General features: G+C 42.1%; 1 protein-coding gene across 4 annotated transcripts in view; it reads right to left on the bottom strand.

Annotated features, from left to right (window-relative positions):
- Positions 1–20,874, bottom strand: part of LOC311002097 (uncharacterized protein) — a 34,186-nt gene extending 13,312 nt beyond the window's left edge. For 3 of the 4 annotated variants that reach the window (XM_083993327.1, XM_083993325.1, XM_083993326.1), the window contains exons 1-13: positions 20,183–20,874; positions 6,944–8,825; positions 6,716–6,777; positions 5,646–5,684; positions 5,336–5,518; positions 4,731–5,170; positions 4,030–4,310; positions 3,656–3,790; positions 3,418–3,513; positions 3,230–3,267; positions 485–2,496; positions 339–373; positions 32–184 (exon numbers count right to left, since the gene is read on the bottom strand). In XM_083993327.1, the coding sequence (XP_083849453.1) occupies positions 32–184; positions 339–373; positions 485–2,496; positions 3,230–3,267; positions 3,418–3,513; positions 3,656–3,790; positions 4,030–4,310; positions 4,731–5,170; positions 5,336–5,518; positions 5,646–5,684; positions 6,716–6,777; positions 6,944–8,825; positions 20,183–20,343 (5,517 nt within the window). In that variant the 5' untranslated portion in view covers positions 20,344–20,874. Of the gene's footprint in view, positions 1–31; positions 185–338; positions 374–484; positions 2,497–3,229; positions 3,268–3,417; positions 3,514–3,655; positions 3,791–4,029; positions 4,311–4,730; positions 5,171–5,335; positions 5,519–5,645; positions 5,685–6,715; positions 6,778–6,943; positions 8,826–20,182 lie in introns of those variants that run through there. The other variant, XM_083993328.1, reaches the window with a different exon arrangement.
- Between the last annotated feature and the right edge of the window lie 2,223 nt (positions 20,875–23,097).

The following is a 23,097-nucleotide window of genomic DNA, read 5'->3' as shown; positions in this document are numbered from 1 at the left end:
TAAAAGACCAAAACAACAACTTGGCATCTACCTTCTGAGCCTGAGGAAGAACATAGATGTTTTCCTCTTCATACTTGAATCCAAATGGTATGAAGAGGTTGGCAAGGTCTTCCACAGTGTAGCAGCCATCATAATACTTAGGCAGGTTGGTTATTAGCATGATCTTCTTCCCAGAGAATGGAAACTTGAAAAATAAACACAAAACCACACAAAATACTTACTGGGGTTATTTGGACATTTTAGTCTACTTAAACAACTCATTTCCACAACACATTCAAAACCCACTTCATTTCATACGCATTCGCAATAGTTAATTCAAGGAAGCTAAGACAACCTACACTTGCTGAGTAGCAATCTTTTTTCTTGAGGCACGCTGTAAAAACAAACAGAAAAACATTCAAAATCATTCATTATGATGACATGTAGCCATTGATCAATATATTGATAGATTTACCTCAGTCAGACAAACAATCTTTTTTCTTACCAATTCTATGTTGATGCAGGTACTTTTCTAACATCTCCCCAATTGTCAAAGGGGTAACGGCAGCTGAGGATGTGGTTGCTGCTGGTTTCTGCTTGCTCACTGCTGCAACTGATGAAGATGTGGTTGTTTTTGATTGCTGCTTGCCCACTGCTTCCGCTGAAGATATGGTTGTTGCCGGTTGCTCCTTGCTTACTGCTTCAGATGAAGATGTGGTTGCTGCCGGTTGCTGCTTGTTCACTGCTGCAACTGATGAAGATGTGGTTGTTTTTGATTGCTGCTTGCCCACTGCTTCAGCTGAACATATGGTTGCTGCCGGTTGGTGCTTGCTCACTTCTGCGACTGATGAAGATTTGGTTGCTGCTGGTTGCTGCTTGTTCACTTCTGCAACTGATGAAGATGTGGTTGCTGACAGTTGGTGCTTGTTCAGTGGTTGAACTGATGAAGATGTGGTTGCTTTTGACTGCTGCTTGCCCACTGCTTTAGCTGAAGAAGATGTGGTCGCCACTGGTTCCTGCTTGCTCACTTCTGCAACTAATGAAGATGTGGTTGCTGACAGTTGGTGCTTGCTGACTGCTTCAGCTGAAGATGTGGTCGCTGCTGGTTGCTGCTTGCTCACTGCTTCAGCTGAAGAAGATGTGGTTACTGCTGGTAGCTGCTTACTCACTTCTTCTGCTGATGAAGATTTGGTTACTGCTGGTTGCTGCTTGTTCACTGCTTCAGCTGAAGATGTGGTTACTGCTGGTTGCTGCTTGCCCACTGCTTCAGCTGAAGAAGATGCGATTACTGCCAGTTGCTGCTTGTTCACTGCTTCAGCTGAAGATGTGGTTGCTGCCGGTTGCTGCTTACTCACTTCTTCTGCTGATGAAGATTTGGTTACTGCTGGTTGCTGCTTGTTCACTGCTGCAACTGCTGAAGATGTGGTTTCTTTCAATTGCTGCATACTCACTGCTTCAGCTGAAGAAGATGCGGTTACTGGCGGTTGTTGTTGGCTCACTGTTTCAGTTGAAGATGTGATTGTCGCTGGTTGCTGCTTGTCCACTGCTGCAACTGATGAAGATGTGGTTGCTGATGGTTGCTGTTTGTTCACTGTTTCAGTTGAAGATGTGATTGCTGCTGGTTGCTGCTTGTCCACTGCTGCAACTGATGAAGATGTGGTTGCTGATGGTTGCTGTTTGTTCACTGTTTCAGTTGAAGATGTGGTTGCCGCCAGTTGCTGCTTGGTCTTTATCTCTATAGCAGCTTCAGCTGAACTTAATGCGGCCTGCTGCTGCATTCGTAAAGCATCAGTCTTGGTCTTCATGGTTTGTACAGTGGGTTCAGCTTCTGCTGAAGCACTTAGCCGTACTTGTGATGATGCTTTGACAGAGCTTTCTGGAGTTGTTATAATGGTGTCCGTGCACAGAGCATCTGTGTCTGAAGATTCAGGAACTGCTTCTGTGGTCTGAGGTGGAACAGTGGAAGGTTCAGGTAGAGATGAATCTTCCCTGGTCTCATCTGTATTGGTTGGTGGTTGACTCTCATTGGATTTGTCTGGTACAGCTTCTGAATTTGTCAGTTTTCCCCCTTTATCAGCACAACTTTCCACTCTCATGGGCTCTGCAGCTTCAACCACTGTTTCTCCAAGATCAATTGGTTCAGTTTCTTTGGTCTCCTTCATTTTGACATCAACTTTCAATTCAGAAACTACCGCGTTTCCTACTTGACCAACCTTAGCCGTGTCACCCAGCAGCACAACAGATTCTTGAACCTTTGTTTCTGATTCTTTGGACAGGGAGGTCTTTGTGTCAGGACGATTTTCTGAAGCCGTAGTTCTTAATGGTGCTTTTGGGGCTTTTTCAGCTGTTTTTTCCCCCTTTTCTTGTCTTACAACTCCTGTTGCAGTCAATTGGCCCCCTGGTCTTTTGGGTTTCTGGGAGGTTGAAGCCGTTTTTGCTTTGGACACCAAAACATTTATGCCTTTATTTGCTGATTTATCAACCTTGGTTTCAGGTTCGCTGGAAATTGCTGGTTTCCTGTAAACAAAAGACAGCTAAATGGTCATCACGCAGGAGGATGATTAAGGACGATCAAGGGAATGGATATTTTTATTAGGGATCAACCAATATGGTATTTTCAGGACTGATACCTATATCATTTATTAGTAATTAAAGAAAAGAATACCTGATATTTAGAACTGATATTAATTTGTGGTAAAAAAATAAATTTTTGGTGTCAAAATTTAGAGTAGCACACCTGGGGTAAGACTGAATGGTATACTGTTTGTTTCTTTTTTGTACACAGTGAAAATCTGTATAAAAAGACCATCCATTTTTGTAGAACAACACACATCTTGGTTTAGTGGGAAGGACATTGTTACACAGCCAAGAGTTGTGAGTTGTATCATAGCCAAAGGAGTTGTTTTGAAATACATTTAATTTAATCAGTTATCAGTAAAAACAAAAACAAAAAAACTGATATTGATTATCATAAAAATGCAGAATGGTGGCCATGCCAATAATCAGTCTAATGTTCTCTGAAATAAGACTGTATAAGGATTGTCCTTCAAAGGTTGACTGCTCCCAAAAGGTGAATGCAGCAAAGCTCAGTAAATTCTGAACATATAAAAACACAATGTTTAAAAGATTAAGTAAAAACTGGGGATAAGAAAATTGATATTACTATAAATATTCATTGACCCCTTTGCCTTGATATACTGACAGGAACAAAACAAAACCTCTGTGTGTGTCTGTGTGAAGCATATCTTACTTCTGATGAGTTGTCATTTGCTTCTTATGGAGAGTATCCTGTAAACAAACCAAATGACATTTGTTATTTTAGTTACTGGGTACTTGTTTGTAGTGTCTGCTATTTTATTTCAGAATGAACATGCTGAAGCAGAAGACCACAAGTAATTTCCCTTCGACATGGACAGAAAGACAGATAAAGAGCAATACCTCTTTGGAAACATCGACTGACATTTCTTTTATTTTGAAGTTCTTGATGCTCTTCAGTTTCTTAGCATCTTCCTCTTTCTCAAAAAACACGGTTGCCTTCATGTAAACATACAAATGACAGAAAACAGATATTTTTGGATTACTACAACCATCAGGACTCAACACATCCACACACACTTCATTTGATTTAATTTTGATCGTGTTTAACAAATATTGGAGCATCTGCCTCTGTACACACCTCCAGCTTGGACCGAAAGATTATCACTGATTTTGTTTTTCCAAACTGCTCCACAGCATCGACCACATCCCTGTGTGAGAGAGAAGTAGCAATCCCTTCCAGCTTCACCTTGGTCGGAGGAGAAGACTTACCCAACTAAGTTAAGAGAGAAAGAGAGAACCCAATGTAAACTTGGCAAACACTAAATCACAACAGAAACTGTCTTTAATGATTAGAAGTAAAAAGGTGCATCTCTGTCTAAGTGTACAAACTATTCTAGAGTATTATTTTCATATTTATCAATAAAGTGTTTTTGGTATTTATGCCACTACTCAAAATGAAGAAGAGAGGAAGAAAGATATTTTTACAATTTGTTGCCAGATTTTCACACCAACCTTAGTTTTTGTAGAAGCACTAGCCTCTGTCTTGCAGACAGTGGACTTTTGTTCAAACAAAGTAGCTGTAGTTCTCTTACTCTCCATTTCTGCTGAGGAGGAAGAGGTGGTTGAGGATGAGCTCTCTCCGCCAGAAGAAGACCGGCAGCGTTTTCCTCTTACGGGTGATGGAGAGGATGATGGTGAGGAAGTCTTTCTTTTGGCTGCCTCAGCCACTACAGCAGAAGCTAGAGTTTTAACCACAACCTCCAGGGAAGCGTCTTTCGGCAGAGATTTAACATCTAGAGAAGAAAGTGAAAAGATCATCGTCTTACATAATATCATCATTTCCTCTACTTAGTATTTCCTTAACAACAACCTTGAACACCATTTTCTAAACTGAGCTTTTCTTGGATACCCCATAGCAGTGGCTCCATGAAGATACACACAGGTCTAATAAAAGCTGAAGTGTCTGACATTGTGGCCTGAACATGGTTCTACCCAAGAGTTATCTTATCTATGCTAACCTCTGTTAGCTGTGGATTGATACTGTAAACGAGATAGGTACTGTCTTTGAATATTAGAATATCACACAAAAATTTGATTTGAGATTATATTAGTGGTACCCACACTGATAGATGTAGGTGATAATTATTATTAGAAAACACCTTTACAGGCTTCTAAGGCCCAAGGTGTTACTATTATAGCAGTTTTTTTCAAACCTGAATATTTCAGTAGTCTCTCCACCAGACGCTTTTCCTCTGAGGATGATCGTCTTTCCCGGCTCCGTCTTCGAGTTGATCTCCTCCTATCTCCCCGGCTTGGTGAGAGTCTTCTAGTAGATGATTTATGGTCAACCCTCCTTGGCGATCTTCTTTCACGGCTCCTTCTTGGAGGTGATGGTCTCTTGTCAACCCTCCTCTGAATTCTTCTTTCACGGCTCCTTCTTGGCGATGATGGTCTCTTGTCAACCCTCCTCGGCCGCCCTCTTTCACGGCTTCTAGGAGATGATCTCCTCTCATCACTTTGTCCTGGTGAAGACTGTCTTGGATCTCTCCTGCTCGGTGAAAATCGTCTCTCGTAGCTCCGTGAACGAGAGCGATGTTGGAAGGAGGTAAGGCGGCCACGCCGTGGACTATGAGAACGAGAACGAGACCTGGAACTGAAGTATGGAGAAGTTCAAATGACCAGTTGATTAATTATTGAACATTTTACATCTCCCAAGTGATATTTAAATGAATCCTAATGCAAATTTCAATACAATACAATAGTGGTATCTCTTATGTTCACCATTGTTGTTGGTTACATCAGATTTTGTCTCACCAACCTGTTAGTGGATCTGGAGCTGTGTGATGATTGTGATCGGCTGGGTTTCTTTCTTTTTTCACGGTGCCTTCGGGGGCTAGGGGAGCGGGAACAGGAGTGACTTGCATGCCTGGTTTTTTGGGGATGACACTGGGAAGTATGGGCAGCAGTTGAGGATATGGGCTCATCATTTTTTCCTGCAGGACTGAAGAGAGCAATAAACAGGATAAGTGTACCTGAATACCTGAAATATAGGCAAAGAATATTTCCAAAAAAAGGTACGGAACAAGTTCTCAACTTTCTGCTTGTAAAAAGACAAAAACAACATGTACCTTGGCTTGACTACTTTCTCCCCATCCCACTCTGGATATCTGTGAAAAAAAAACAAATATAAAAACACCCATTAAAACAGCTAATCTGTCACATTTTGACAATAGAAGCTGAGGTATATTTTTCTGCTATCCTCTAAGATGCATCTTATGTATCTTGTAAAATGTTTTGGAAAATAGCTCCTCAAATATAGAAAGACGTCACACTAGGGTTAGAGAATCAAGGGACTGTTGGAACTAGATAATACTGTACATTTATGGATTATTACATTATTCTGAACAACAGTTCATGATTGGACAGATTCCCCCACTGTAGTGTTGCTAAAGTGCAATAATGTTCGTTGAATAAAGAGAATTCAAAAAGAGCATCAATGGTGGTTTTGACTTCATCCTCCCAACCCAACAAGATGGAAGATTTGTTTTGGGAACAAAACAATCACAAAGCCCTGATATCTGCCCTGGCGCAGGCTGTCAAGGGGTGTGGGTAGAGATGGTAACTTCCAATGAGAAGACAGGCAGATAGTTTGTTGGAAAAAAGAAATAGCAGGGGAAGGTAAATGTGTTCACTAGCATGAGAAACTACAGCAGGGGGAGTCAAGGTCGGGTAGAGTAGATAACGGCCGCCTGCAAGACAGAGTGGAGACAAAGACACTGTTGGGGAAAGCACAGAGCATACACCAGCCAAAGAAAAAACACCTGTTTTTACCACAGTGCACAAAGCACAGTGTAATGGGAAACTTGGTTTCTGTCCTGATGAGTTATGAAATGTAATCGATCTAGTACCTCTACCCTTTAACAGACTGTCCTTGTTGAACAAACAAGTATGAACCTCTCTGAATCTACCTAATGTTTCACATTCTGTAAGTTCGAGACATACTGTGTAATTTGTTTACCCTTAAAGAGCACAATAGCCAGTGCCACATATGGAAAATCTGTCAGAAATAGTGACATACGCTTCACAGGTGTTGAACACATTGTGTAAAGTGCCAGGGTTACCTCGACAGTGCATTGGTGCTTATTTATCAAACAAAAATAACAGAGTGAAGAATATTAATAAGAACCAAAATACTGACTGTGTCCGGAGGAGTTGGCAGTTCAAAAGATGAATGCAGGTGTACAGGTGGTAGAGCCAATCCTAGTAGTCAGAGAGACAAACATACAGCATTTAGATATACAGTATATCATCACAACTACAATCAGCTTCAATCGCTCAACAGAGATGAAATGAAGAATCTGTTACAGTCTATGCAAAACTATTAAGGGAATAAAACAAAACTCCTTTCCTAAAAAGGTCCACTCACCTTCATACCTGTGCATTCTTTGTCACACAGACAACAGGTATGTGGAAAGACTTCTGGTGTGGCCCCTGCATAGTCATGTATCATGGCCGCCGTTGGCAGACCCTTGGAGCCCGGTGGTGGACACTGCTTGCTAGAAGACGTCAACGATCGCTTGATGTCCATTTGGCTTGGTTGCGGTGGAGCTGAGGGATTATCCAATGGGCAACTATCACTGGTGACAAGTACTGAACATTGTGTGGCCCCTGAGCTATCTGTGTTGCTGGGGATGACCGATGCAGGTGGAACTGTTGGCACTGCAGGGTAAACTGGAGGCCACACTCTTTTTGGTACTGGCTGCTTCTGTTCCTGCTGCTTCACGTGCTGTTTCTGTGCAACCACTGACCCTTCATCTTGAGATTTACTCTGATCCTTAGTGCCATTGGTATCACTTTGGCCAATGAGCACAAGGCCAGGTCGGCCAGGATGCATACCGTGAAACAGAGTGCAGGAAGGTTGGCTTTTCGATGTTGACTCTGCCTTCGGTTCTTTCAAAGGAAGGTTCTTGGAGACTTTGGTCTTGAAGACTCTTATGACTGTGACTTTCTTTGGTGGAGAGAAAGAGCTGACGGTTGTTTGAGAAGATTGTGGTGCCTGGGTGTGCAATCGTTTAGTTGGATCATTACTTGCGGAGGCTACAGAGCTCAGCTTTGAACTGTATGAAGAACTGGAAACAGAGCTACCCTGAGCACATGAAGAACCCAGGGCGCCGCTTTTAACCTCTGTCACATTTTGTTGCAGCAGATCTCGACTGTGGCTACTACCATCATAAGTGTCCGATGCACTGCTACTCCCACCGCTGTCTCCTATTCTGCCACAGGTTCTTCCACTGTCATCCATTAATCCTGCACCATATTTGCTACTATGTCCATAGTCAATCACTTTGCCTGGCTGGATAATAGATGATGACACTCCGTCTGGGCATGTCCCTGCCCCTCCAGAGTTAGTCACACCTCTACTGGGCTGGGATTCAGGATAGGATTTTGACTGTCCTGCAGCTGAAGCTCTCTTTGCCTTCTGAATGTTGATTTCTTTTAAGATAGATGGCAGGGTGGCAGCGGTGATCTGGTCTTCAGGGTAGGAGATAAGACAGTTTATGTCCTCTTCATCAAGTCCAAAGCGTGCAATGATTTTAGCAGCTGATTCATTATTGTACTTTGGGCGACTAGTCTTAGTACCGGCTTCAGGTTGGTCTGGACCTCGATAATCACAATCACCCAACCTTGGAATGGGCTGCATATTGTGTTCTCTTTCACTTGAGGTATTAGACATAATGTTGCCACTACTTGTACTAGATGAAGCAGGTGATAAATAAAATTCAGAGGAATCATCAACAGTAGGCTTTCCGTAATTTCCCAATCCGTCCACAGAGCTACTGCCACTCGCAACATCAGAGTGACCCAGAGGTGAAGGCATCATACCCCCAGAGTTGGTAGCAGCTGCAAAAAAGTTGAATCCAGGTCCAAGGTGCGGTGATGCCTTCAGAGGGTCCTTCTCTGTCTGCATACTGGAAACACCATGCTGCCCTTGGGTGGAACTTTGGTTTCCAGAAACAAAGGGGTTATAAAGGGGATGAGCCATAGTGTTTGCAATCTTTAAAAGGTTAAGCAGATTGATGGCTGCAGCAGTTGGGGAGGGAGGTGTTCGAACATTTGTAGCTCGACTGCCAACACTAAGCGCATTGTTTATCTGCGCAAATGCTAGCTGGGCTTTCAATTGAGCCAGATGCAATGATACAGCCTGCTGCCCAATCAGGATTGAGCTCCCTGTGAGCCCTCCAAGTAGAGGGTTTGTTACAGGCCCAGAAACGGGTGAAGGGACTCCACGCTGCAATAGCAATGCCAAGCTGAAAAGTTAAGAAAAACAAAGAAAATGGTCATTAAACAGGACTGGACTTTCGCTTCTGGGTTGGGTAACAACCATTCCTGTTGAGCCGAGCGTCAGGAGCTTGATAAGCTTCGTACTACCGCGTTAACTCGGACCGCGGGGCTTGAGGTTTTGTTAAGCAACATGGAACATGAACACATAGCCTGGCTATGTTGAGCCTCCTTCGCAGTACAGGCCGGATGAGTTGGTGTTTTTTTTCCCCTCTGCCTTTATTTTGAAGGAACAGCTTGAGAGAGACGGGTAGGCTGCGGAGAAAGTGAGAGGGGGATTGACACGCAGTTCCATTATTATCTGAAGCTTTCAGGCAACGTTATCACCCCCTACTATAGGCCTATTGGTGAGAAATGAACGAGGAAGAGGGAAAAAAAGGCGTGTAAACGGCTATTGTTTTTTCTTAACGGTTATGATTTGTTATCCGTGTCTAACTGTAATAGAAGTGAATGGTACAGTAGAGAGTCAGAGACACTCTCAGGGTTTCCCCCAATAACTCTTTGAATTAAATCCTCTTCTTGAGTTCCCTATTATTTTCTGATATACAGTATACAGTACTGAGCCAAAACATCTTCAAATGGCTGTCTCAAGGGTGTCGTGGATAATCCCTTTGGGGAAATAACATATTGTTTCAAAAAATCTGCATTGTTCTCAGCCTTCTACGCCTGGGACAGAAAACTGCAAGAGTAAATTCAGTTTCAACAAGGTTACATGAAGACGCAGCTGCTGCAGTAAGTGTGCTGCACTGAGAAACATATTAGGTGATTTCCACTGCAGGACTCAACCTTTTTTTTTTTTTTTACTGTTATTCTACATCATGCATTGTTCTAATAGAAGAACAAGAGCAATATAGAGAAAGGAAAAACTCTTAGAGGCGTTGGTGTCCAGCCTTATGTGGGATTTTAAAATTAAACTTACAACAGTGTCAGTTACTCATGAAACCTTAACTTTACTCGGACTCTCCATTACAACACTCTACTTTCTACCTCATCCTTCCTGCCAACAGTTGAAAGGAGTTGAAAAAAAAGCAGATCTTAAACAGTCACGCTCTTTCTGCATCACTGATCAACTGATTCAGTTCAATTCACATCACTTTTCATTGTTACGTGGCATTTGAAGACTTAAAGAGTGGATGTACTATGCAAAATATACATCACATCAGCACAACAATATGGTAAAGCAAAAATAAATCATTTTATTTATTTCATATTTTTATGTACTTATTATTTTTTACTCATTCCTGTGTATATTTCTACATTTATCTTCCCAATCTTGTGATGAATTTAGCCAAGGGGCTGAAGTATCATCTCAATATATTCATCTTTTACTGATTTATTCTTTTACATGGGCAACAAATTGAACTGAAGGCAACTGGACTTGTCTGGGAAGACGTTTTGCCAGGTGTAGGGAATCAGCTGAGGAGCCTAAATTGGCTGCCTCAGCCTCCAGCCCTGCCTAAAATCTTAACATTGCTGTCCTCAAAGTAGTGTGCCTTTTCCTTTATGTGTAAATAGACAGCTGAAACTGGACCTGAGGAGTTATTAGCCTTATCTGTTGGGCCATGTGTTTGCTTAAAGGTTGTTTCATTTCATCAATTTCCTTTCATCCCCATGACGTTTAAAACATTCATGTTTGGTTGCTTCCAAATCAACAATCTGTATCAATAATTATTAGGCAGCAAGTTTGACACATGGACAATAACAGAACAGGTAGATATTTACCATGAGAATGCAATGTATGCTGTTTCACAGCCAGCCCAATGCCTGCAGCAGACTGTATTTTATCATTTACTTGGTTTAAACAGCGAGGGAAATCCATATATTGGGATATAAAGTAAATGTGGCCTGTTGTAATTGGCGTGATTTCGCACATTTTAACAGTACAAACATTTAAACCGAGGTGATTTGACCGTATTTAACTTTTAAACTGCGCAGTTTTGACGATATTTACTGTTATTTAAAAGTTTGTAGGACTGACGGTGACGGTCCTGCTGACGACTCTGAAAACAAAACTTTTGACCTAAGACAGAAATAAGATCTAATAATTAGTTTTTACAACGTACCTTCCGTTATCAGGTTCCGCTATGCCCCCAAACTGCACTCAGAGGCACTCCTCCGTCATCACAGCCGTTGTGAAATAAGAGTAAAAATACGGACCTTCAAAGTAAAAGCACGGACGCTGAAAGATAGAATTTGTCTCTGAACCTCCTCTCCAACAACTCCAACGTTTACATAGTTACTTTTATAAAGATGAAAAGCCATACGTCCCCAAAAAGAGCTCGGTGGAAATGATCAAAGGCCTAAAAAAAAAATCCATATTCTTGCAGGAAAAAAAAACACCCACACCCACAAGCTGAAGACAAGATTCTAATAATGCTGGTGATGTTTTTGCCACACAGTGGAGCTCTTGGCACAGAAATTCACAGCAGGTTTCACTCAAAACTGAAACTCGAAAAAAACAAATCAGTCTGTTGTTGGTACCATTTCCCATCAGATTTATGGGTAAAACGAAACTTAAAGGGTTGTTAACAGCTTCTTGTGGTAGATTAAGGTGATGATGCTTTTAATATGAAAAACTATTTTTTTTGTCTTAAATAGAATAGCCATTTTAAAGCTCATCCATTCAGATGGCAGGAGGAAGTTTTATCAGTCCTCTTTTTTCTCTAACCCTTTTTTAAAGTACTTCTCTTGAGAAATTAAAGATTTCTTGTACACACATGAGATAGTAATCATAATGATGCTTTATTCAAAGATAATAATAATATATATAAAAAAAAGATTTTGGGGATAAACTATGGCCTCCAGACAAAAACACTTAGAACGAGAAATATAAACAAATGAGTTTAACAATCTCAGTCACGTATTAAAGTCCCATATAATTTACAGATTAATTCACATTTGATAAAGTTACGTAAGCCCCCACAAAAGAAGGTGATAAACCCTCGTCCTGCAAATAAACACATGAATCAGGAAGGATTTTGTTGAGCCCCCTAAAGTTGCCAAGTTCGCCTTGTTGCTAAGTATGGCGGCAGAACAGCCGACGACAACACCAGCCAATCACGCTCAAAAGCTCTTCCGGATTCCCCAATTGGATTTAATGACACACAACCAGATGTATGCTATACTAAGAGCCGATATATGAGCTTGAAATCTTAGATAATGAACAGCTATTGACTTTACAGACTGTTGAATCAACAGTTTATCAAAAGGCGATGATGAATATTTTCATTAAAGGATCATTCTCGACTGGGTATTGCAGCAAATTACCAATATATCCCCTTTATCCCCTCCCCCGAACCACAGGGCTTAACGCCCGACCATGACACAACAGCTGACTGGCAGTGCTCCACCAGTGTGTGTGTGTTTGTGTCTGTGTGTATGTAGGAGTGTGTGTGTTTGCATGTGTCTGGTAGGGGGGGGGGGGTCGAGCCAAAAGAAGTTCGGTTTTATTTTCGGCTGTCATCGACATCCTGATGGGTGCCTGGTCTCATGGCGGTGACCTCACCGCTGAGCACACACGCACACACAAACACACACACTCGAAGAGATGTCAAGTGTATGCAGAGTTGTGGGGTGAATTCATGAAAAGACATGAAAATGAGAGATTTGCTTTGTGTGTTAATTTGACTAAAACCCCAGAGTTTTCTCTAGAGTAATCTCTAGTTGTCTTTGGCCATCTTGGATTTCTATCTTTGTACGTGATCAGTGTTGTCAGGACGTTTACAAGCTCAAGTCAAGTCTAATATTTCTTATACCCAAGTACGTATTGTATTGTATTACTTAGTGTCAAAACCAAGATTTTACTTGGACTCGACCGGGTGTCAACCTCACACCATCAAGTCTGCCAATCCTGAGTCTAGTCTAGAGTCTACATTGGCCGGCTCAGTATATTTCAATCAAATTAAGTTGGGCCACAGGAAATGTCTGGTGACGAAGACTTCTGCACCGACGGACAAAAAAACATTAAGAAAAGTCGGCAAGACTGCGATGAAAGACCTGCAGAGGAAGTTCTGTGGTGGGCACCTGCCGGTCTGTGGTTCTGTTACAGGATCCGGTTATGGATGCTGTCATCGCAAGCTCATGTCAAAAACTTGTCCACTCACTCGATTCGCAGAGAAGGTTGCATGCTCGCCTCTCTCTTTCTAATTACTTTCATCCTCGGGCGGCAGCACTGAAGCAGCTGCAGGAGAAGAAGGTTTCAATTTGTCATTGTGTCACTGTCATCAGTGTTATTATCCAAGAAGAGACAAATGGAGGACAACTGGCCTTTGTTGTGGATGCGCAAAGTCTACGCTGGCCCTTGAATCGAGGGCTTTCAAAGACCTAAAGCCTTTTGTCTCTTCTTGGACGCTGACCTGGATGGCTAAAATTCTTAAGGCTGCAAAAGAAAAATCTGGGCGCATGGCAACACACGTAAGACTCATAAACTCATTTATCTACTCCCCCTGCCCCAGTCAACAAGGTCAGATTTTCTCCAATGACGTCAACAATCCTGGCTGGAGGCATCCTGACCCCAGATCAGTGACAACGATTGGCTTCTGCTACCGAGATTGACGAAGAATGTGAAATCTCAAATTTGTAGCTGTCTTCCACATGGGGACTTTTCCAAAAAAAAAAACACAGATCCATTTTGTTTGACTTTTCAAACTGTAAACAAAATACCCGTCACATTATTATAGGTCAAACCATGACTCCCTTGGTCATGGAGACGGTGAAAACCTTAATTATCACCCCTTTTGCTGCCAACCCTCACCCGAGACGCCCTCCCAACACTTTTCCAACATCATGTGACCTTGTGGTTTGCAGTTACATCAGTGTCTCCTGGGTCGGGGGCGTGAGGTGGGGTGGGGTGGGGGGCATGGGGGTTCCTGTGTCCTCGGCGACAAGCCCAGCAATGGACGAGTAATGGGTAATAGTGGGGGGGGGGTGCACATGGTAACTCACACCGGGCACACCCTGCTGCTACACATGTCAGCGTCATAAATCTCTCTGCAGTGTCTGCAGTTATTACATTTTGATGTTTTTGACGTATGAAGGGAAGGAGACATGAGGTGGGGAGGGTCAACAACTATGCCTACATCTTCTGTAACTTCTCTTAAAGCAGAAGTAAGCAGAATATTTGTGTTAATATAAGTATTAAATAGTTCTATCTTCCGACAGCAATCACTTATATAGAGTGTTTGGTCTGAAACACGGGTCTGTCAGTCACTCTGCTCTGCTGTAAGCCGAGGAGAAAACTTTCCTTGTATTGTTGTGGAAATTTAATTTAACTTGTGAGAGAGAAAATCGTAAGTCCAGCAAATTGAGGTTTCACTTTAAGTACTTTATCTTGCAAGAGGTGGACTGTCATACACACAAAAGTCTGTACGAGAGTGCACACTGAGAATTGGTAACGTCAGGTTAAATAGGCACAAGAGCAGGAAGGAGCCATGTGCTCCTCCTTGGAGGCGGCATCATACATTGTCCAATTACATTATTGCATTCTTGCAGAATAAGTTTGCACAGTTTGCATTAAGCGCCTTTGGCATATCTTGGGTTATTATAAGATCAACTCATATGTGAAGGCAGGAAGCTCGTGGTTGTCTGTAACCGAGGGTCTGATGTGGTCTTTTCACACCTCAGTGAGTTGACATTTCTTTGACATCTCACTGTGAGACAACTGCTTGCTTAAGCGTTATCATCACAAAATAACAGGAACCCAGTCGGACACTTGTATGCTGCCTCATGCACAGCAGAAAAGTGCAACTTGCGCTATCTTCGAAGTGCACCTAAAGTTCATGAGCATACATCTTCAAAGTTCAATCAAGGGTCATAACATAAACATTTCCATTACAGTATCCTACAACCTTTATCCAATGAGGAGAGAGAACGGCATAAAGGGGCGGTCCTCTCTGTGTGATGCGCGTGAATGTGGTGACGTAGGGACGAGGGCAGGGACTGCTAACTCCATCGGCTGACAAGAAGTTAGCCAAAACGACCGGATCGCTTACTTCTGCTTTAAGGATTTCTCATCATAAAATAATCAACATATCCAGATCTTTTTTTCTTTGCACTACATTCTTGGTCCTTCAGTTTATTTCGTCTGATTCACCTGATAAACTAGAAATACAATAAACTCAAAATAAAATCCTTAAGAGGAGACATGTAATTATACAAATGTCTGACTGTTTGTGTGCCATCCTCTGAGGGGCAGTTAGCAAAGGGCCTAATAAGCGTTGATGATAATAAATCAGCACTGGCTCAAACACAGCGCTGCCATCACTCATCACAATGTTAGGACCTCTCTGTGTGTGTGTCTGTGTGTCTGTGACACACAAGTCTTGACTCAGGGAAATAGTTTGTCCTTGGACTCTATGTGCAGAGAGGCAATAAACTATTTATAGTTGACATATCATAATTTTATGTACGTTTCGGTGCACTCCAGTATGTGAACATGGTGTGTTGGTTGATCTATTCATTTATATACAGCTGTTTTTAAATGTGTTGGCACATGTTGATGTTAAATTTGGAGTCACTATAAACAGGTCCAGGACAAGTCTCTAAGAATATTATTTTGGTTTCGTTAAAGTTTGAAGCATTATGACAACTCTCTGGTTCAGTTGTAGTATGAGAAGGTTCTCCGGGCATTTTTTCTGTTTTTGTGCCATGTGAATTATTGTGGTCGTCCTCAACAAGCTGCCTGGGAGTGAATTTGATCATTGAAAGGTAGATATCCACTGGAGCGTTCCATTAATGGCCCCATGTTGTGCAACAAAGGTAGATGTCCATGTGTTTGACAATAAAGCAGGTCTAGGTTTAGAGGAAAGTGTAACAAAATGAGCCATCTGGACTTCCTGTGACTTTGTGATGTCATAACAAAGCCGTCACTAAGCCCCGCCAATCTGGACCCACCATCCAACACTTGAAGGATTTGGTTTCTCTGAGTTTCCCTTACCTGAAATCTGCTCTTATTGGATCAACAGTCAGCCAATCAGAGCAGAGGCCCAGAGCCTCCTCCCTTCTGATTGGCTGACACTGACCTGTTGTTACTAGAGCTTCAGAGCTCCATCCAGAGGAGATGGAAACTACACTAAGATGGTGTTTGGTTCCTCAAACATCAAATACATGTCACATGTCTAAATGCCACAAGTGTGAGACTCTAGACTGTCAGTCTGTAAAATCTGAAGAAATATCTTCTCTCTGACCTCACTGGAAGGTTGGATGAGACGAACAGCGGAATACGATAGTGACACTGCTACTTGTAGCATAGTGTGAATATGCGTGTGTGTCTAGATCGCGTAACATCCTCACACCAAAGCTTCATGTGCAGCTGAGTAGTTTTCATCACCATTGAGGTATGAGTCCTTAAGTTTCTGCTACTGAGGAAGACTAAAAATATATATAAACTGAGTCAAAGAAAGCAATGCAGAAATACGAGAAAGGGATGCCTCAAGATTTATCTAATTTTATAGATACAGACTCTCAAATCTTCTATCGTTTCCCTTTAATCTCACACATACAGTTTTAAAATCATGTCAGTGACTGCAGGCTCTGTACCATGGCGTCCTGTCCACAGTTATCACAGATAATACCCTGATTCTCAGGCTGGTTGACCCAGATAGTCTTTTCACAAGTGGATGAACTAATAGAGCTCAACACAAAGTGATCACTCAGTTTAAACGCCACAGCCAATAGTCGACAAGTCTGTACTGAGGAGACTTCACCCTCAAAACACTTGACATGGTACCAGATTTTAGCTATTAGTACTTAGTTTTAGTCCTTTGCTCTCTTCATTGAAGAATCAACCACTTCAGAAAAGCATCAGCCTTAAAGGGGGCGTTTGTAAGGTGGACCACCAAACATGGTTTCTTGCAGAAGCAGGTGGTGGTGACAGTCACTTGGCAAGAGCTTCAGCTCTCTCTACGCTGAACTCTTGTTTATTCCAGACTGCTAACTGAACAGCTGTTAACTCACTGAGGTATTTCATTCTGGACCAAAGATGTGATCGATGTCATCTGTCCTCATCTGTCTTATCCTGCCATAATGAAACCCATGTTTTTCTATTAATGATGGACCGCAGACAAACCAGTCAAATGACCTTGAACGTCACGCAGTGTGATGCTAAACTTGAAGCAGTTTATCCAGTAAAACTGGAGCAAGACGGCACAGAACATCGTGTTAAAGTGTTAACGGTCAACAGGTGGCAGAGAGCAGAGCAGATTCAAGATCAGGACAACGATAAACAAGGGTGTGAACTTAAGGAGTGTGCGTACACTTAAGAGGAAGAGTGGTGAAGAAATAATGATACATAAGTAAAAAGAAGGTAAAGGGGGAAACAAAATGGTTAAAAACAGCAGCTGTGTTGTTAAATCCACCTGTTCTCTCTCTCTGACAATGACAGCCGGTAAAAGACCATAAAACCCTTTCAAAAATTTACGAGGTGGTTGGTCATATGTTGCAGCCTAAATGTGTGCATGAATGAGACGACGTTGTTACAGAGGCCTCGGCACAAGGTCGGTGTGTTTTTCAAGCCCAAGGAGTTCAAAAGTTAGTTCAAGTTGCACGTGGTTCAAGATTAATTTATCTACAAACACAATTTTGTGTTTTTCTGACCATGAAGGACATCATCCTCCTGTTTTCTGAACATTTGATGTACTCTACTAGCCTAGAAATCTAGACACCCTAGCGGCAGCAAATTGCTCTGTAGGTGGGTCTAGAAACGAGCCATAGGAACTTTTGGAGTCTCGAACACCGTTTGTGTTCACCAATCACAGCGCTCTATCTGTTTAGAGAGTCGTTGGGCGGGCTTAACGCCATGACGACATACATTTTTATTGGCTTGTCAGGCTAACGTCGTCCTGCTCTTTGCTCTGATTGGTCGTAGCGCTACCCTATTGCGTGCAGAGGCAGTTTGAAAGACAGCCTTCATCCCGCCCCCTGGATTGAGCCGAGGTCTACCAGTCGTTGCCAGACTAGACATTTTAATGATATAGTCTGGCTTGTCAGGCTAGTACTCTACTTTAATTTCCTAGTGTTTTCTACCTCATGTACTGGCTCTTTTAAACAGAGGACAAGCATGGACCAGTCCCATCAAAAACCCTTTCAAGTCTTCAAGAAACTGGTCACAAGGGCCCTCTTGTACAACTTCCTCTTGATGCACGGTCTGAGTAAAATCATCATCATCATCATCATCAATTTGACGCTACAACCAAAACCTGTTCCAGTCAGCAACCCAAACCCTAAGTGTGTGTTTGACTGTAAATCAGGCTTAATATAAACTGTGGTAGAAGCATCGGATGACAGAGCTGTGATAAAACCTGGACACACAGGAGGTAAATCAGACAGACTTTTCACACAAACACACACATCAACACTCCTAAATCCAGCCGTCTAAATCCACAGCAACAGAGTGCTCAGAGCAAAGCCTTACTTCACACCGGAGCTATTTCACGACATCTCTCTTTTATTCTCTCTTCCAATAAATCACATTGTCTTCTATTCACCTTCACTGTTTCAGTTTATTGGTTAAACCCTGCTGTATCTTTTTGTTTACCTAACATCATCCTGTCAGAGCCCAGCCAAGGCCCATAATGGCCCCAAGGCATGAGACGGGCAACGCAGAAACACAACCACAGTAATAAACACCTCTCTATCTCTCTCAGCTGTTTGTGCAAAACTATTCAAAGCTGTTTTGTAAACTAATACTTTTCTTTCAGCGTGCAAGACTATAAAATCACAAGATAACGCTAACTTCCCAATGATTGTTGGCAGATCACTGGAGAACTGATTGAACGTGGAAAACACATTACCGTCACTGGGATTAACTGACTTTACAGTTCTCACAGAGACTTGAGCGGATGGCTGATTGCAGGACTGAATGAATAAACAAATGAAAAGACGCGTTTCTGCGTGAAATTAAAGAATATATGCAGAAATTACTGCAGAATGGAGTAGATGAATGGAAGGATAAATCTCAGCCTGGTGAATGAAGATGAAAGCAACAGACAGGCGAACTCAGGGTGAAGGTGAAAGACAAAATAACACTGACTTGACCATGGTTACAATGGAGAGTAAAGATTAAAGCAATAACAGCTGTCGCAATGACGATGAAGTTGTCATGAGGCTCTGAAGTTGTTTGGCTCGTTGTGTTTTTGTTAGTGATTGTGGTTAAGAACTAGTAAGTTTAGAGGTTATATCTTATTCTATCTTATGTTATCTCAACAGAACAAAGCAAGGAACCAAACAAAAACAGGCATTTCCTACAAGAAATCCTAAAATAGTATGATGCTAATGCTAACACTTACCAAAGAGTGATGACAGCTCATTAAAAAGCAGCACAAAACAAACTTTACCCATCTTTAATCAAAAGCACCTCATAGACTCGTGCTCGTGATCATTCCCCCTCCTTCAAACACTAAATAACGAAAGTCCAGGGAAATAATAGATTGTTTTCTTTGGTTCATATGATAATGGAAAGCATTTGAAAGTCCTAAAATACAAATTCCAGGTGTTGTAATCTAAGACCAGAGAAACTCTTTTAACCTTTTCTCTTAAGACCACTTGAAGACATTGCTATATGTGATCTGTTCTGGTTTAATTTCGTCCTGCGTAGCTTTTCAGTGCTATTAGATGTCTACATCCAACACCTTCATCTCATGCTTTGGTCTGCCTTGGCTCACACTCATCTATACCCACATAGAAAGTATATTCACTATCAGCAGCTAAAGTTTGGTCATATCTCTGGAAACTTGACTCCATCACATACTGCCATCAGCTGAAACTGAGCAACACAGTGTTTGCTGGTGCTTCGTGCCTGCACACTATGTATGATATGCATAGCTGAAGAAAACTTTTAAAGCCTTGGATTTGGACAGATGAAACGCCCACATACACATGCATAATACTCTGACATACAGTTGTCTTCTTCTTTTAGCTATAGGGTCAACAGGGCTAGCCAGGGTTAATACCAGAGGGCTATTTCACACTTGCTAATTGCTCCATATGCACACACGGCTGTTCAAGAATGTAAAGTCACTGTGGATAGAGGAGCTAAACAACATGTATTAATTTGTCCTGGATAGCCTGCTCTCACTTTCAGATTTACTCAGTTCTACCTCATTTGTACCATAAAAGTTTTGCTGCTTCCACCCTTAAGTTTCTGCAGTTTTCTCATCGGACACTGATACTTACCTCAACTGTCAAGATAATGTGAGAAAAAACAGGGGCAACGTAAGGCTAAACAAGCAGTTAGCAGATGTTAGCTAACCAGCATGTCCTGTTAACAAAATCAGTAAATTGCATGCTGTTGGACTTTCTTCTGCACATAGAAACATTTTTGTGGCCTCACCAGCGAGCAGGGTCGATGGCATTGCTGTTGCTGGAGAAGTGGTTGTTGGTTTTACCCGCAGCCAAGTTACTGGTTGTGTTTTTGCTCTTTGGCCCTTTCGGGCGACTCGCATCTGCTGAGCTTCGATGCCGAGAACTTTGGGCCTTCTTTTCGTCCAACATGGTCAAAAACAGACAGACATTCACAATACACCAGTACGTCTTAAATCATACACATACACCCATAAAGAGCTACTGGTGAGTCCGTCAGATGTTTTTGGACACTTCCAAATTCCAAAAAGATAAATCCCAAAATTTTTGACGTAAAACGTAAAAGAGAGGTTGTTTTTCCAGACAGTTTTTTGGAATTACTTCCATGAAGAAAAAAATAGAAATTTCTTTTGTCCAACAGTAAATCCAGAAGAGGGAATTCTTGAGGTAGAAAATCCTCCTGCAGTTCCAGAAAATTGACTCCACAACTGAACCAAAAGTTAAAAAAACAGCCACAAAAGCGAATCAGTAAATCTTCCCAGCTTTAAAAACCATAAGGTCCAAAGACATTCCCGTATTTTTGGAATTTCTGACATTCCCGAACTCAAACATTTCAGATTTCTGAGGGCTTAAGCCATTAGTGGGTCAGCGGGATATGAGCCACGAGAGACTGAAAGGCGAATCGAGAGGAACGCTGCACTGCTCTTTACCCGTCCCTCTGAGCCAGCAGCTGGACAGACAGGGAGAGGCAGGGGTAGAGAGAGACAGACAGACCAGTCTTGACAGCAAGAGAAAGGGGGGGAATGGGGGGTGGCAGTTGGAGGCATCTGCCCTTAATTGGTACATAAAAAATGGCAGCTGAAAATACAGACCTGAGAATTAAAATCTTGAAGCAAATGGCAGTGGAAATCCCTTTAAGGTTTTGAGAAGCATGGTACCCTCAGAAGTGTCATCAACTGAGACTTTTCTTTCGGTGACTGTACGTTCACCAAGTTTGCAGCTACTTCCCTGTACTGTTTCTGTCTGGTTGCTGCCATCAGCCTCATCCCTGACGGGGAGAGCGGAGGAGGGGTGTCTGATGTGATTTTACCTACTGGCCAACGAGGCTGTACAAGAATGCTCCAAAAGGGGCAAGTCCTGCCAATACTTACCTGCTCTTATAGGCCTCAGCTCACCTGGTCTCAAGTACCCTGTCAGGATTTAAACCTCTTACCTGAAGAGTTATAGATAAGATAATCCAAAACTGAATGAAACCAACCAACAGGTCATTCATGAACTCAGGCAATCACTACATCATTACCTCGGACACAGGCCAGGCCTTGCCTTTTTTGTTTTTAAACCTGCCAATATGGAAGATGTGTTTATGTTTTAAACTTAAACCAATTTAAATGGCGACACTTGAACGCAGCAAGCCACGCTGCCCCGATGTCACTCACATCACTGTCACTCGCATCACAATACACCGATCCCACTCCCTCGTCCCGACACAAACATGGACGACATAAATAAAAAGGTTAGAAATGGTTTAGGTTAAAGAGTTGAAGTGTGAAAACCTCACATGCCCTGAGTCTTCAAGTGTAAAAAAAAAAGCATCTACTATTAAATCCTTAGGAAAGGCTCATGGGAACACAAACCAGTTCTTGGTACTGAGAGATAGAACAACAAGAAAACAAGAACTTAAAGGCCACACGGGGTCACGAGACATTAAACGGCAAAAGTTTCCAACTGAGCTTATGTTGGTTCTTGGTACCAAGCATTTACTTTTAAGTTCCTGCAGGTGTCTTGAGTTGGTTAGGGAGGAAAGATACTTCAAGAGCAAAGAAATGAAGGATTTATATATAGGTGGTCCATCTGCCTATTATGACCTCTCTGGCTTTGACCTGTTGGGTTTTTTACAGGTATTTTCAATCTGCTGGACTTTCCCACAGTACCTTAGGCCTTAGGTGCTACTTTGGACAGTTGCCATGATTGAACTGATTCATGTTTAGCGGGCTAAATTTTGATAACCTCATTCTCAATTCCCCAACTAGTCTGTGAGGGTGTAAAAGTGGAAGGAAAAACAAGGAAAAGCAGAAACTCTGTGGAAAAAGTGGGTGGACAAATTTGACTAGTTGGATCATGGAAATTGAATCTGATCACATCCACACACACACAGAGACATATTTAAATGGCAGGTGGGAGATAGAAATATGTTATCAACGTCAATATTTGCCAATAATATACCCATAATACATTGTGTGTATAGAAACCCTAACCAGAATCTACACCAGAGAGAAGTCAGGTCTTCTGGTGACTAAATGATCCCATTGAGGGTTTGTTTGTATCTCTCCTTACACACTGAGTGAGGTAAATCATGACTGAAGCCAGATAGAGTTGAGTAGCAACAAGCCTGGGTCACAGCGACCTCCAGCTCAGCAGCAGAGGAGGTGAAGGGTCTTTCCTGGGCTGTATATGAGGAAAGTGGCTCACCGGTGACCTCTGGTGGTTCTGAGTGGTGAGTGCACGAGAAGATTCAAACATTCAAACTCTTATAGATGTGGAGAAAATGAGGCCTATTTATGTATCAGTATCATACAAATAGAAATAAAGGGACATTTCAAGTTTATAAAGTTGATGGTAATGAAGAATAAATGTACCTGATTGATTACGATTGTTTGTTATCATTGTTTTTCAAGTTTGACAGCTTCCCCAGGAATTTAACTCTTTTGTTTTTCTGCTTTTAGTATGATTCATTGAGAAGTAAAGAACATTTAAATACCGGTGGTGTAATAATATGTTGTCGGGAAAAAAGGAAACAACACCGAGCTCTGAGACAGTGGAGAAGTGAGGGGAGGATGGAGAGAGCAGGACCAGGAACAGGGGGGAGTGAAGGTCACGTAGAGTAGATAAGATAAGAGGAGGAGGAGGAGAAAGAATCTAATGGAGTAAAGGGGGGTGAAATACGGT

Source organism: Trachurus trachurus, assembly GCF_905171665.1.
Source record: "Trachurus trachurus genome assembly, chromosome: 18".
NCBI classification, from domain to species: Eukaryota; Metazoa; Chordata; class Actinopteri; order Carangiformes; family Carangidae; genus Trachurus; species Trachurus trachurus.
The sequence above is the reverse complement of the archived record's forward strand: the minus strand, read 5'-3'. Positions and strand labels throughout refer to the sequence as shown.